General features: G+C 47.1%; 4 protein-coding genes and 2 non-coding genes across 6 annotated transcripts; 4 read left to right on the top strand and 2 right to left on the bottom strand.

Annotated features, from left to right (window-relative positions):
- Nucleotides 1–654: 654 nt before the first annotated feature.
- BDV27DRAFT_66323 (uncharacterized protein) lies at nucleotides 655–1,946 on the top strand. Its single transcript, XM_032077236.1, has one exon. The coding sequence runs from the start codon at nucleotides 720–722 to the stop codon at nucleotides 1,776–1,778; it is 1,059 nt and encodes a 352-aa protein (XP_031930747.1). The 5' UTR covers nucleotides 655–719; the 3' UTR covers nucleotides 1,779–1,946.
- On the bottom strand, nucleotides 1,947–4,660 carry BDV27DRAFT_169294 (SulP family inorganic anion transporter). The gene is made up of 4 exons (XM_032074996.1): nucleotides 4,157–4,660; nucleotides 3,449–4,078; nucleotides 2,873–3,395; nucleotides 1,947–2,810 (listed from the first exon to the last, which is right to left on the bottom strand). Exons 1-4 carry the CDS (start codon nucleotides 4,621–4,623, stop codon nucleotides 2,115–2,117), a joined length of 2,316 nt encoding a protein of 771 aa, XP_031930746.1. The 5' UTR covers nucleotides 4,624–4,660; the 3' UTR covers nucleotides 1,947–2,114.
- Nucleotides 4,661–5,200: 540 nt separating this feature from the next.
- BDV27DRAFT_123443 (translation initiation factor eIF2 subunit alpha) lies at nucleotides 5,201–6,983 on the top strand. Its single transcript, XM_032065873.1, has 4 exons — nucleotides 5,201–5,438; nucleotides 5,516–5,678; nucleotides 5,750–5,957; nucleotides 6,013–6,983. Exons 1-4 carry the CDS (start codon nucleotides 5,361–5,363, stop codon nucleotides 6,488–6,490), a joined length of 927 nt encoding a protein of 308 aa, XP_031930745.1. The 5' UTR covers nucleotides 5,201–5,360; the 3' UTR covers nucleotides 6,491–6,983.
- Nucleotides 6,984–7,301: 318 nt separating this feature from the next.
- On the top strand, nucleotides 7,302–9,442 carry yvc1 (putative potassium ion channel Yvc1; the record flags this gene model as incomplete). Its single annotated transcript, XM_032069970.1, has 5 exons — nucleotides 7,302–7,377; nucleotides 7,444–7,771; nucleotides 7,832–8,766; nucleotides 8,886–8,955; nucleotides 9,001–9,442. 5 exons carry the CDS (start codon nucleotides 7,302–7,304, stop codon nucleotides 9,440–9,442), a joined length of 1,851 nt encoding a protein of 616 aa, XP_031930744.1.
- A 342-nt stretch (nucleotides 9,443–9,784) lies between these two features.
- BDV27DRAFT_t50 lies at nucleotides 9,785–9,868 on the bottom strand. The gene has a single exon. It is a non-coding gene; the product is annotated as a tRNA-Lys (tRNA).
- A 675-nt stretch (nucleotides 9,869–10,543) lies between these two features.
- Nucleotides 10,544–10,621, top strand: BDV27DRAFT_t53. Its single transcript has one exon. It is a non-coding gene; the product is annotated as a tRNA-Lys (tRNA).

The following is a 10,621-nucleotide window of genomic DNA, read 5'->3' as shown; positions in this document are numbered from 1 at the left end:
AGGAATAAGCCATCAACTGGAGTAGAAGTGTATATGTAAAATGTCGGCAAGCTTCCGGAGCTGTGACAGCAACCATAAAAGCAAGTGGCCGGAGGGAAATGGTCTGATTAACATAGAAATTAACACACACTATTGACTCCAGTAACCCCTGAATATGGAGTACCAGCGTTCTGTGAACATCGGCCTTGTAAGATACGTATTTTTCCTATTGAAATTGATTAGTATATATGTATCAATATACCAATAATAGATTAGAATCTTACAGCAGCAGCGAATCCCCTTGCATAAGATATCTGTACTGTGTAGAAGTTGACGCTGTTGAAACTGGGACCAATGGATTGAGTTACTCAGCTTTCTTGCATGCGCAGGGGCAGTCATGGCCCACATATTCACAGTTCAGATTACCACTATCAAGTATCAACTATCACTGAACTATTTTTTTATGATAAACATGATAGTACCTGAACTGAGCGAGCTCTGAGTTGTTATATTTCCTAAGGAAGTATCAATGACAGTAAAACCCTAAGCCCTAAGGAGATCCCTTCTTGGCATTGCTTTTGTTTGTCACGTTTGCGCGCCGGTAAGTCGCGTCCATAGGATAAGCGCTGGAGGTAGTCCAACATCTATAGGGAACTGTTTCTAAAACATCTCATACTCGACATGTGAATTTGAACAAATATACAAGCCACATTGTATAACTCCAGTACTAAGACTCCAAAATGGCACCCTCAATACCGGATCAGATGTTAAATACATCATGGACATTACACCGTCTATCACCTCTACACCATGAAAAAGAATTCCAATCTCTCCTGGACAACCCAGAAGCTCTAAAAACCTATGCAAACCGCCTACGCGACCAACTCACGGGGAACGTGCTAGCCGGATTCCAAGTTGGCACAAGTGCACCCTCCACAGAGGAAGACACGCTCTCCAGAACTGGCGCTCTCATAAACTGCACCTGGGAAGCTATATCAAGCCTTTCTTTAGCAGATCCTGATGCTTCCCATCCCGAGAGCCCATGCGGAATACTCGTGGTACTAGACTATGAAAACATCACCTATAAAGCAGCATTACTTGCACCACCAGAAGGGTCCCATTCCCGTAAAACTTCCACATACCTGCCGTTACTGTTAACGCGGTTACCGGGCCCGCTACGACAAACATTCATCTCTTTTCTCTCTGCGAATTTTGACACTTACTGTTCTGTTTTTCGCCTCCCTTCAAAGTTCTTGTGTACCGGACTTGCCTCTTACGTGGACGCTTTGACGCAAGACCGCGATAGAGAATCGGCGACTTCGCGGGCTATTCTGGAGGATGTCGTGAAGGAGATACAGATTACAGTGTCATTCTCGTCTAATGTGACTCCTGCTTTGAGGTCCCTCAATATTAATATCCCGCGGGGGTCTATCAAGAGCTTTTTGCCGGCTACTGGGGTTTCGAATCAACCGGGTGGTTCTATTCTCTCGGGTCTCTCTTGTTATATTGAGAAGCATCTGGCGATGGATCTGGATCTAGCTGGGTCGTCAGCTAGGGGTATACCGGCAAGCAAACATGTGCGTATCAGTAAGATCGCATGTAACGGGTTCGTTCTAGGCGCTGAAGGAAAGATAAAACTGGTTGCGCAGCCTATCCGAACTGGCTCTGCTGGCGATGATTCGGCTGAGAACGATGACGACACTCGGAATGATAAGAAGCGTCTTGCTCTACGAGCGAGTGAGGTGCTACTTCTCTCTGTCATACAAAGGAGCCTTGTTGGGGAGAATCAGGAAAGTTGATCAGTACGACTTCTGGGGAGAGAAAGTCTATGTCCCTTATTCCGATGCTGCGGTATGGGCTTGGGAAGTGCACAATGTGGATGGTTTACTTTTCCGTTAATCCTTGGGAGGCAGGCAGTACTACACAGATAACAATCCTATCAATCGTTTGGTTTGACATTAACTAACAAGATTTCATGCATGAGCCGTTATACAAGAGCGGTGCTTAACATGAGCAAATTGAGAACGGACTGGCTAATATGCATGCAATGTCATCAAACATCATCTATATCGTGAGGCGTTATATAAGCAGAACGCAGCCATCTAACCAACGTGATATTTATATCATGTTACAGTTCAGATCTCAATCTGGTCTTCCGATTCGGCGAGGCGGAGGGCTTCGTCGACACCATCAACGAAGTGGGCTATCCCACCGCATCGCTCCACAATTCCACTTCGTTCAAACATGCGGAAAACATTGCGAGTTGGGACACGACAGAAGAAGACGCTGACCCCCTGGTCTGCGTATCCGTCCACAATCTCATATAAGACTTGTGTACCGGAACCATCGATGCTTGTGACACCATGAACATCAAAAATGATATTCTTGTTATGCTCGGGAGTGCGCGTGGGGGGAAGAGAAGGATGCGCCCTACTACTGCCGTACAATTCCAACCGCCGAAGACGATTCTTGAGCTCACCAGTATTGGCAAAGGTGAGCGGTTCCGGGATCTTAACAATAAGCGCGCCTTCGATCAACTCAACGTTCTCTGGGTGGAGTTCAGCGTTCTCAAAACGGTCAGTGGTGCCTGCTATCTTACCCAAAATTTGGATCCGAGGCTGCGTAGAATGGCGAATAAGGATCAAGATAGAAAGGCCAATACCAAGGGCAATTCCCAGTTCTAGAGAATAGAAGATAGTCGAGACAAAGATGAGAAGCATTAGGATTAGCTCCGTCCATCCGCGCAGACGGATAAAGAAAGCCACGTCGTGAGGACATTCTTCAATGAGACTGAAAGCGACGACAGATATCATAGAAGAAAGAACGGCTTTCTAATAGATTGCAATAAATTATCTCAGCCTTCGCTCGGAAATATTTTGGGGTCGAGACTCACCGGAAGATAGTATAAATACGGCAAGAGCACCATGATACAAACAAAGGTAATGATACTCAGGAAAATGCTGCTCATTGGGGAACGGGCTCCAGTTGAAGCGTTGACTTTGCTTCTTGCATACCCACCAAACGCAGGAAGCGCCATGAAACAGCCCCCAACAGTATTAGCAAGACCCAGAGCCACCATCTCTCTGTTGGCACTGACAGGCATTCCCTGGACACCTTCTTGTCTGGCCTCGCCACTAAGCCCCTTGGCGGCAACAGAAGACTCAAAAAAGCCAAGTAACGCGATGACGAAAGAAGTACTCATGGCAGCGCGTACATGCTTCATATGGCTAAACTGGAAAGGCCATTTAAACGCAAAAAGGCCACTGGCATTGTGTTTCAAGGGCCCAAGAATCTCCAATCCTTTTTCATCCCAACCAAGATGCCATGTCAGGACGGCTGAAAGGATAACTACAAGAATTCGGTCCGGAAGATAAATCACCTGAGGATACCGCGGCTGGAGCATTTTCTTGATGGTCCTGTAATGGATATATTAGTCTAAGCACCAGGCTTCCGAGTCACCAGCACTAACCGAAATACCATTATAATAGCGAAGCACCCAAAAGCCACTGCACTTGTAAGCGCATGACAATCTCCTATGTTTCTTCCAAGGAACATGAGCTTGTCGACCGTAGTCCCATGAGTAACACCAGCTTCCTTTGCGAGCTCGGACAATCCGACTTCGGGGATAAGTTGATCCACAAAAATCACGAAGCCGATCGCTGTAATGAAACCCCTAAGGAAGGGCCGGCTCAGCACATTGTCCAGAAAACCCAATCGCGTAAGCCCAGCGATCAGTATCATGGCACCCGCCATAGCAGTGGCCACGCCGACCACCATAGCATTCGCCACTTCGTCGTCCTCACCAGATGGGCCTGGTCTGACACTAGTTTTAACAATCGTCCCCGTAAGCAAAGAGCCTGCTGCTTCTGGGCCCACTATCAACAGCGGGCTGCTGCCGAAGATCGCATAGATGAAAGGGTTGATCACGAAAGAGTAGAGGCCATTGACAGCAGGTGCGTGGGCGAGATTTGAGGACAAGGACAACGCCATAGGGATGTAGATGGACGCAACGGTTGTCGCAGCAATTAAATCTCCTCGGATGTATGACCACCGGTATTGGGTAATCCAATTGAAAAACGGGATGTAGTATGATATATACCTTGATGGACGTTAGCTGTCTCCACAATGGAGATAACAGTTGTGTTATAAAGCGGGACGAACGTAATTCTAAACCTACAGAGATTTCTGGTTCTTCATGTGCAATGCTGTGAAAGAGGAGTCTAGCGATGGTATATTCTCCGGTCCTGATGGGTATCCTGAGGCGTCGCTGGGAAGCCCAATGTGGCCGTCAACTTCTCCTGGAAGCTGCGGTGTGCCTTCGTGACCAGCATTCTGCAAAGAGCTTGCATCCCATTTTTGGATGTCGTCCTGTTCAGGTTGTGAAGAAAAAGTCCCATGCTCGCCGGAGTTCCTCAGACCACGCTCCCCGCGATCATACGATTGGAGAAGACGAGTCCTTGCATCAGGCTCCCGTGGCGGATATATTATCGTCGATCCTTCGTTTTGCGCTGCGCTCTCAGCGGTTACGAGGCTTGTTGGATGACCTGGGGCGTCATTATTTGAGGAAGAGTTACGAAAGAGGTTAAGAATGCGATCCCGCAAAGAGCGTTGTTCAGTCGGCTCTTGTACAAAGCTGGAATCCATATTTACCCGGAGATCGCGTCTAGTATCGCTATGATATACAAAGTAACTCAGCACTCGCCATGAGTGCTACGCTTCGATGAAAGAAGAAGAGACAAAGGAAGAAAGAAAGAAAACTGGGAAAATCCGACTGAATTTAAGGCAGCGAAAAAAATAGGCGAGCCAGAAAGTAGCAAATCCCGTAGTGCAACAGGCGGTGGCTACGATTGGTAGTTACGTAGCGGGAGATACTCGGAAGCATGAAACCGGAAGAAGTAAATATCATTCATTATTCAAGAGTACATAGTAAAAAAATCACAGGAAAGGTCACCCGGGCAAAAATGACACAATAATAACCAATTGAGTTTGCCTGTTTTTCCCCCTTCGCTCCGTCCAAGAAGTGGCGTATTACGGAGGAGCTCCTTGTAAAACCAGGGAAATCCAGGGAAGAAATATGATAAGGTCACGATACCGAAACATTATCTGTTTCTGCCGGGCGGTGGGGACGACCACCGGGGCACGTGATGACTCACCACCCAGCCCAAAGTGGGTTTTGAGCCGCCACAAAGTGATTTGAAGTGTGCTCTGAATCTCATCGGTGGTCTGCCGTTAATCTCTTTTTTCTGTTGATCCAACCTCCTCAACCTCGTGCGGAAGTTTGTACAGAGGACAGTTCCTTACGGGGCCTTTTGACTTGAATTTCTTTTTCCTCGAAAAGTTCGCCGTTTAGCTTTGCCTCACAAAGGCGCAACCCCGCCAAAATGTCGTTAACGAACAGCCGTTTTTACGAGGAGAAGTACCCGGAGGTCGACAGCTATGTCATGGTCAACGTTAAGCAGGTATGCGCTTTTAATAACTGTGTCCGAAATTGTGGTTTCTGAATTTTTCTTCTAACGGTTACTTTGCAATGTCATAGATCGCCGAAATGGGCGCATATGTGAAGCTTCTCGAATACGATAACATCGACGGAATGATCCTGCTTTCCGAACTTTCGCGGAGACGTATTCGTAGTATCCAGAAGCTCATCCGTATCGGTCGCAACGAAGTCGTCATCGTACTCCGTGTTGACAAGGAGAAGGGCAAGTGAATTTCTCCAGAGAAATTGAGCCACTGGTGGACTTTGACTAACATAGTATCTTGCTACTTGTAGGATATATTGATCTTTCTAAGCGACGAGTCTCCCCGGAAGATGTTATCAAATGTGAGGAGAGGTATAACAAGAGCAAGGCGGTGCACTCTATCATGCGTCATGTCGCAGAGGCTACTCAGACTCCCCTCGAGACACTATATCAGAACATTGGATGGCCTCTGAACCGGAAATACGGCCACTCCCACGATGCCTTTAAGATCTCCATCACGTAAGATCCTGGTGGCTCTCAACCAGTCTTTGATGTAACTGACTTTTTTTCTCAGGAACCCCGATGTGTGGAACGATGTTGAGTTCCCTAGCGAGGCCGTGAAGAAGGAGTTGACGCAGTATATCAGCAAGAGGCTCACACCCCACCCCACCAAGGTTCGCGCCGATATTGAGGTTACTTGCTTCGGTTATGAAGGAATTGATGCGGTCAAGGCCGCTCTGCGTACTGCCGAGGAGGCCAACACTCCCGATAGCCAGGTCAAGGTCAAGCTGGTCGCTCCTCCTCTGTACGTCTTGACCAGCCAGTGCTTGGACAAGGCCATTGGTATCAAGCAGCTTGAGGAAGCTATCCAGAGGATCGAGGCCAAAATCAAGGAGGCCGGAGGTGGCTGCAGCGTCAAGATGGCACCCAAGGCCGTCACCGAGCACGATGATGCCGCACTCCAGGAGCTCATGGAGAAGCGTGAGCGTGAGAACATGGAGGTCAGTGGTGACGAGAGCCAGTCTGAGAGCGACGAGGGCGTTCCCGAGTAAGCAGCCCATAGTACGCCTACAGCGCCAATTTAGGCCCCTTGGGCCCGATTCGAAAGAGGAAAATATCAGAAAATTGCGATGTGTAGTTGAACAACACTGAATACGAAGGCTGGTTATGAGTACTGGTTTGCAAGGATGGGGAAAAGTTCAATAGAAGAGTTTCAAATGTGACACGATTTATGAGACGGGAGACGGTTCAATATGCTCATGGGCAGAATTGAGATCAACAGTGGTGCTCGGGGTCTATGAGGATGCGAGTCCAGCAGTCAATATTGGGGTTGCTTTTACCCCGTCAGAGACTGTGGTTGTCTCGTCGTTTCTCGTCTAGAGATTATTGGTCAATCATCTGCCTCTGTTGGTGACTGAGCTCTGGTTCGCTGGGGAACTCGATTCCGCATTCTCATGTACATAAGTTTCTTTGACCTGCGGGTCAAGATCGGTGGTACCTTGTTAGACACCTACTATCAAAACTTTCTTCTTTTTTTTTTGGTCACAATCTAGCATTATTGGCATTGGTGACTCGAAGACTTGGTCCAATTTGTTTGGATCGTATACCATTCCACTCTGCCCTAGTCATGCGTACAGAATATCAAGAATAGCTAGAAGAGGTCCGTTCCATATCGATATTTGATTCGTGCGCAAACTCTCAAAGCACCAATCGCGGCGATGGCTGGCTGGGAGTGGGGCACGCGGGATAAGCTACTGGTACCAGTATTTGGATCTCGAGAGCTTTTAACGAACCTTCGTTCCCCCTCGTCCTTCTGTGCGCCAATTTTCTTTATTATAGAGACTCAGGTATCCATTGCTCAGTATGGGACTTTGGCGAAATATCTTAAAGGCTGATACTGGACGTGCTCGACGTCATCTACAACTAGAGCGTCGCCGGTGTACGCATCCCCGATCCTCACATAGCTGCGCCGTCCAATGCAAGTCAGTGTTAACGTGATTAACAGTACTTCCTGCCTACGATTCGGATCCGGTTGCTTCCACTGGACCTGCCAAGGAAGTAACTAAAGTGGCTCTTAGGCTGAAGTACCAGATTGAACAGGTTATTCCCTGCGAGGTTGAAGAAAGTATCATCACCAGTCCAACCAGTCGCGTCATTACAGAGAGCGTTGTGCGAACTGCGAAACAAGCCGGTGGTGAAGACCTCCATGGCTGTGTTGTATTTTGCTTGCTTGTATGCCTACGTTGGTTCAAAATTCAAGCTATAGAGGAGCTTTGGGATTCTGATCTCCACGAAAGTCGGGCCCTCGCATGTGAGGTTATAGCCAAGCGCATGTAATGACCCTACAATATCCACACGGCGGCTACTTACACGACTAATAACGCTTCGTATAGAATTGAAACCGAAGAGGACCAAGATTTTCTACTAATCCATACCCTGCTCAAGCGATATTCGATCTTCACCGACGGAGAGGAGACAGTACCGGCTAACGTCATTGAACGTGCTGTAGACCTTCATGCTTTGAGGATTATTGGATCCTCTGGGTATCAGAAGTGCATCAAATACCTCTGGAACGGCTGGTTTTGTCAACAGGATGGCAACCCAACCAACTTCGTTCCCTACCATGAAAAGGATAATACGAATTTTGCAATTCATTTCCACCCCGATAGGATGAAAACTCCTCTGTATCAGAACACATGTCAAATTGCTGTCTCTCTAGTATACCTTGCACTCTACACTCAAGTCATTAATACTGTCAATCGAGCCGGAGACCTCGATGTCGGGGAAGGAATCCTCTATGTGGTGACTCTTGCATTCATATGTGACGAGTTAATTAAAGTATGGAAGATCGGACGGCATTACTTTGATTTCTGGAATGCCTTCAATTCCACGCTATACGCCATTCTTGCTGTCTCTTTTTTCGTTCGTGTCGCTGCTCTAACGCACTCACCTTCAGCTGATGATCAGAAGAGACAAACACTCAACGAAATAAGCTACAATTTATTGGCGTTTGCGGGGCCAATGTTCTGGATGCGTATGATGCTATATCTGGACTCGTTCCGGTTCTTCGGGGCCATGTTTGTCGTTCTGAGGGTTATGATGAAGGAGAGCTTGATATTCTTTGCTCTCCTCTTCGTTGTCCTAGCGGGCTTCTTCCAAGGTTTTTACGGGATGGCTCAGGTCGAGTCCGATATCCCAGTTGTAAAAAATATCGTGCAGGGCATGGCAAACAGTATAATGCAAAGCCCGGAGTTTGGCACTTTCGAGGATTTCGCGTACCCGTTCGGCATTATCCTTTATTATTTATTCAATTTTATCATCATGACAGGTGCGGTCCAGTTGCTCTGCAATTCATAACTTTACTAACGCCTTGCAGTTTTGCTTAATATCCTTATCGCTCTATACAACAGCGCATACGAAGATATCTCAGGAAACGCGATTGACGAGTATATGGCAGTCTTCGCGCAGAAAACGATGTCCTACGTCCGGGCGCCGGACGAGAATGTCTTCATCCCTCGTAAGCCATCCCTTATACTAACTGATAGCCTCGCCATATTAACAGAATTGTAGCGTTCAACCTCATCGAGATTATCTTCCTAATCGCACCCTTCGAATGGTGGCTCCCACGCAACTACTATGCAAAGCTAAATGATGTTGTCATGGGTATCATCTACTCACCAATTCTTCTCGTAACAGCGTCCCTTGAAGTTCGCGAAGCCCGTCGGATAAGATGGAATCGTCGTCGTGGAGAAGAAGATGATGATGACGTGCAGGAATGGGAGCATGCCGCCGAGGAAGTGGATTTTGCAATCGATGATAGCTGGAAGCAGACTGTCCAGGACACGACACCCAACATAGCCATGGACAGTTGCACTCTGGAGATCGTTCAGCTGAAAGAACAAATACGTGAATTGACGGAGATGGTAAGGCTACTGACCGAAGAGAAGGCAGCCAAGGGAACGCTGTACGGTGGGTCCAGCTCGACTATACTTGAACGCGAATAGCTGCCGGTTGAGTAGAGATTGAGCGAGTCCATACAAGGCTTGATTTGGGAGACTATCAAAATTGGTCGTTTGGTTTTGTCTGATTGGTGTAACTTATATATGCCTTGTCTTTCGTATCCGTTGCGGCAGCTAATGTATCTATCCAGTGGTTACCTGCCAATGTAAGGTAATACTATCTTAATGGGGTTATCGATTTGAGTCAAGAATTGTTGCCCGATAAAAGTCGCGGATCCCACCAACTTCGGTCGAGGCTGGTCGGACAGGCCACAGTCCATAGACACTGGCATGTCATAGACAGTAGCAATTACAGCTCGGCTTCAAAAAGCCGAAGACAAAAAGAGAAGCCGAACGCGGGGGTCGAACCCGCAACCTTGAGATACCGTGACGACTAAGAGTCTCACGCTCTACCGATTGAGCTAGCCCGGCTACTTGTTGAAAGATGGCCTATTTTAATGTTATACATGTCTAGAGCTTGAGATTCTAAAGTACCTTGGAGCACCTTCACACAAGTACCGTGCCCATGAAACCACAATTAAGTGCTCGGTCTTGTAGTCAACTCACTTCAAGCCTTGATATCAGAGTGAATTGTCTAGATCCAAAGAATGTACATCCTTCTATATCACCCGAGACTTCCTCATTAGGGGTCATTAGCAGTCTTTCAATAGTAAGGGTGGACACGAGCATTGCGGTATCTCTTCCATAACACACCGTATAGCCTGCATAATACACCAGTTTTCGAGCCATATTACATAGAGCCGTGGCGGGGATACATTTACAGTCATAGTGGTCACGAAGTATAATGAATGAGTTATAAGAGAGCAATATATAACCAAACCTGATTCATGAAGAAATGCGAACAGAAGCCGGAAACTATGGCAGTGGGATAGTATGTTATGAGCCTGCTATCGACTATAGCAACGCTGGCTGTATTTCCATCATAATATAGACTAAAATAAAATAAAAACATAAACATTATATCTGCAGGTCTTACCTGCATGTTTACTTCTTGTAGTGTTCTAGTCCGCACATATGCATTTAACTTTCTATCTGTTACTGCAGGATTATGTAGGCAAAAAAGAAAACGCTATTCAACAAGTAGCCGGGCTAGCTCAATCGGTAGAGCGTGAGACTCTTAGTCATCACGGTATCTCAAGGTTGCGGGTTCGACCCCCGCGTTCG

This window comes from Aspergillus caelatus (assembly GCF_009193585.1).
Source record: "Aspergillus caelatus strain CBS 763.97 unplaced genomic scaffold BDV27scaffold_32, whole genome shotgun sequence".
NCBI classification, from domain to species: Eukaryota; Fungi; Ascomycota; class Eurotiomycetes; order Eurotiales; family Aspergillaceae; genus Aspergillus; species Aspergillus caelatus.
Note: the sequence above shows the minus strand (reverse complement) of the source record. Positions and strands in the feature narration are given on the sequence as shown.

Excerpts from the sequence above, each read along its gene's own strand:
- BDV27DRAFT_66323 (XM_032077236.1), top strand. The coding sequence starts at position 720 with ATGGCACCCTCAATACCGGATCAGATGTTAAATACATCATGGACATTA.
- BDV27DRAFT_169294 (XM_032074996.1), bottom strand. The coding sequence starts at position 4,623 with ATGGATTCCAGCTTTGTACAAGAGCCGACTGAACAACGCTCTTTGCGG. Across the intron at positions 3,396-3,448 it reads GCTATTATAATGGTATTTCG|GACCATCAAGAAAATGCTCC; the intron begins GTTAGTGCTGGT and ends TATCCATTACAG. Across the intron at positions 2,811-2,872 it reads CGTATTTATACTATCTTCCG|AAAGCCGTTCTTTCTTCTAT; the intron begins GTGAGTCTCGAC and ends GCAATCTATTAG.
- BDV27DRAFT_123443 (XM_032065873.1), top strand. The coding sequence starts at position 5,361 with ATGTCGTTAACGAACAGCCGTTTTTACGAGGAGAAGTACCCGGAGGTC. Across the intron at positions 5,679-5,749 it reads CCGTGTTGACAAGGAGAAGG|GATATATTGATCTTTCTAAG; the intron begins GCAAGTGAATTT and ends TGCTACTTGTAG. Across the intron at positions 5,958-6,012 it reads GCCTTTAAGATCTCCATCAC|GAACCCCGATGTGTGGAACG; the intron begins GTAAGATCCTGG and ends TTTTTTTCTCAG.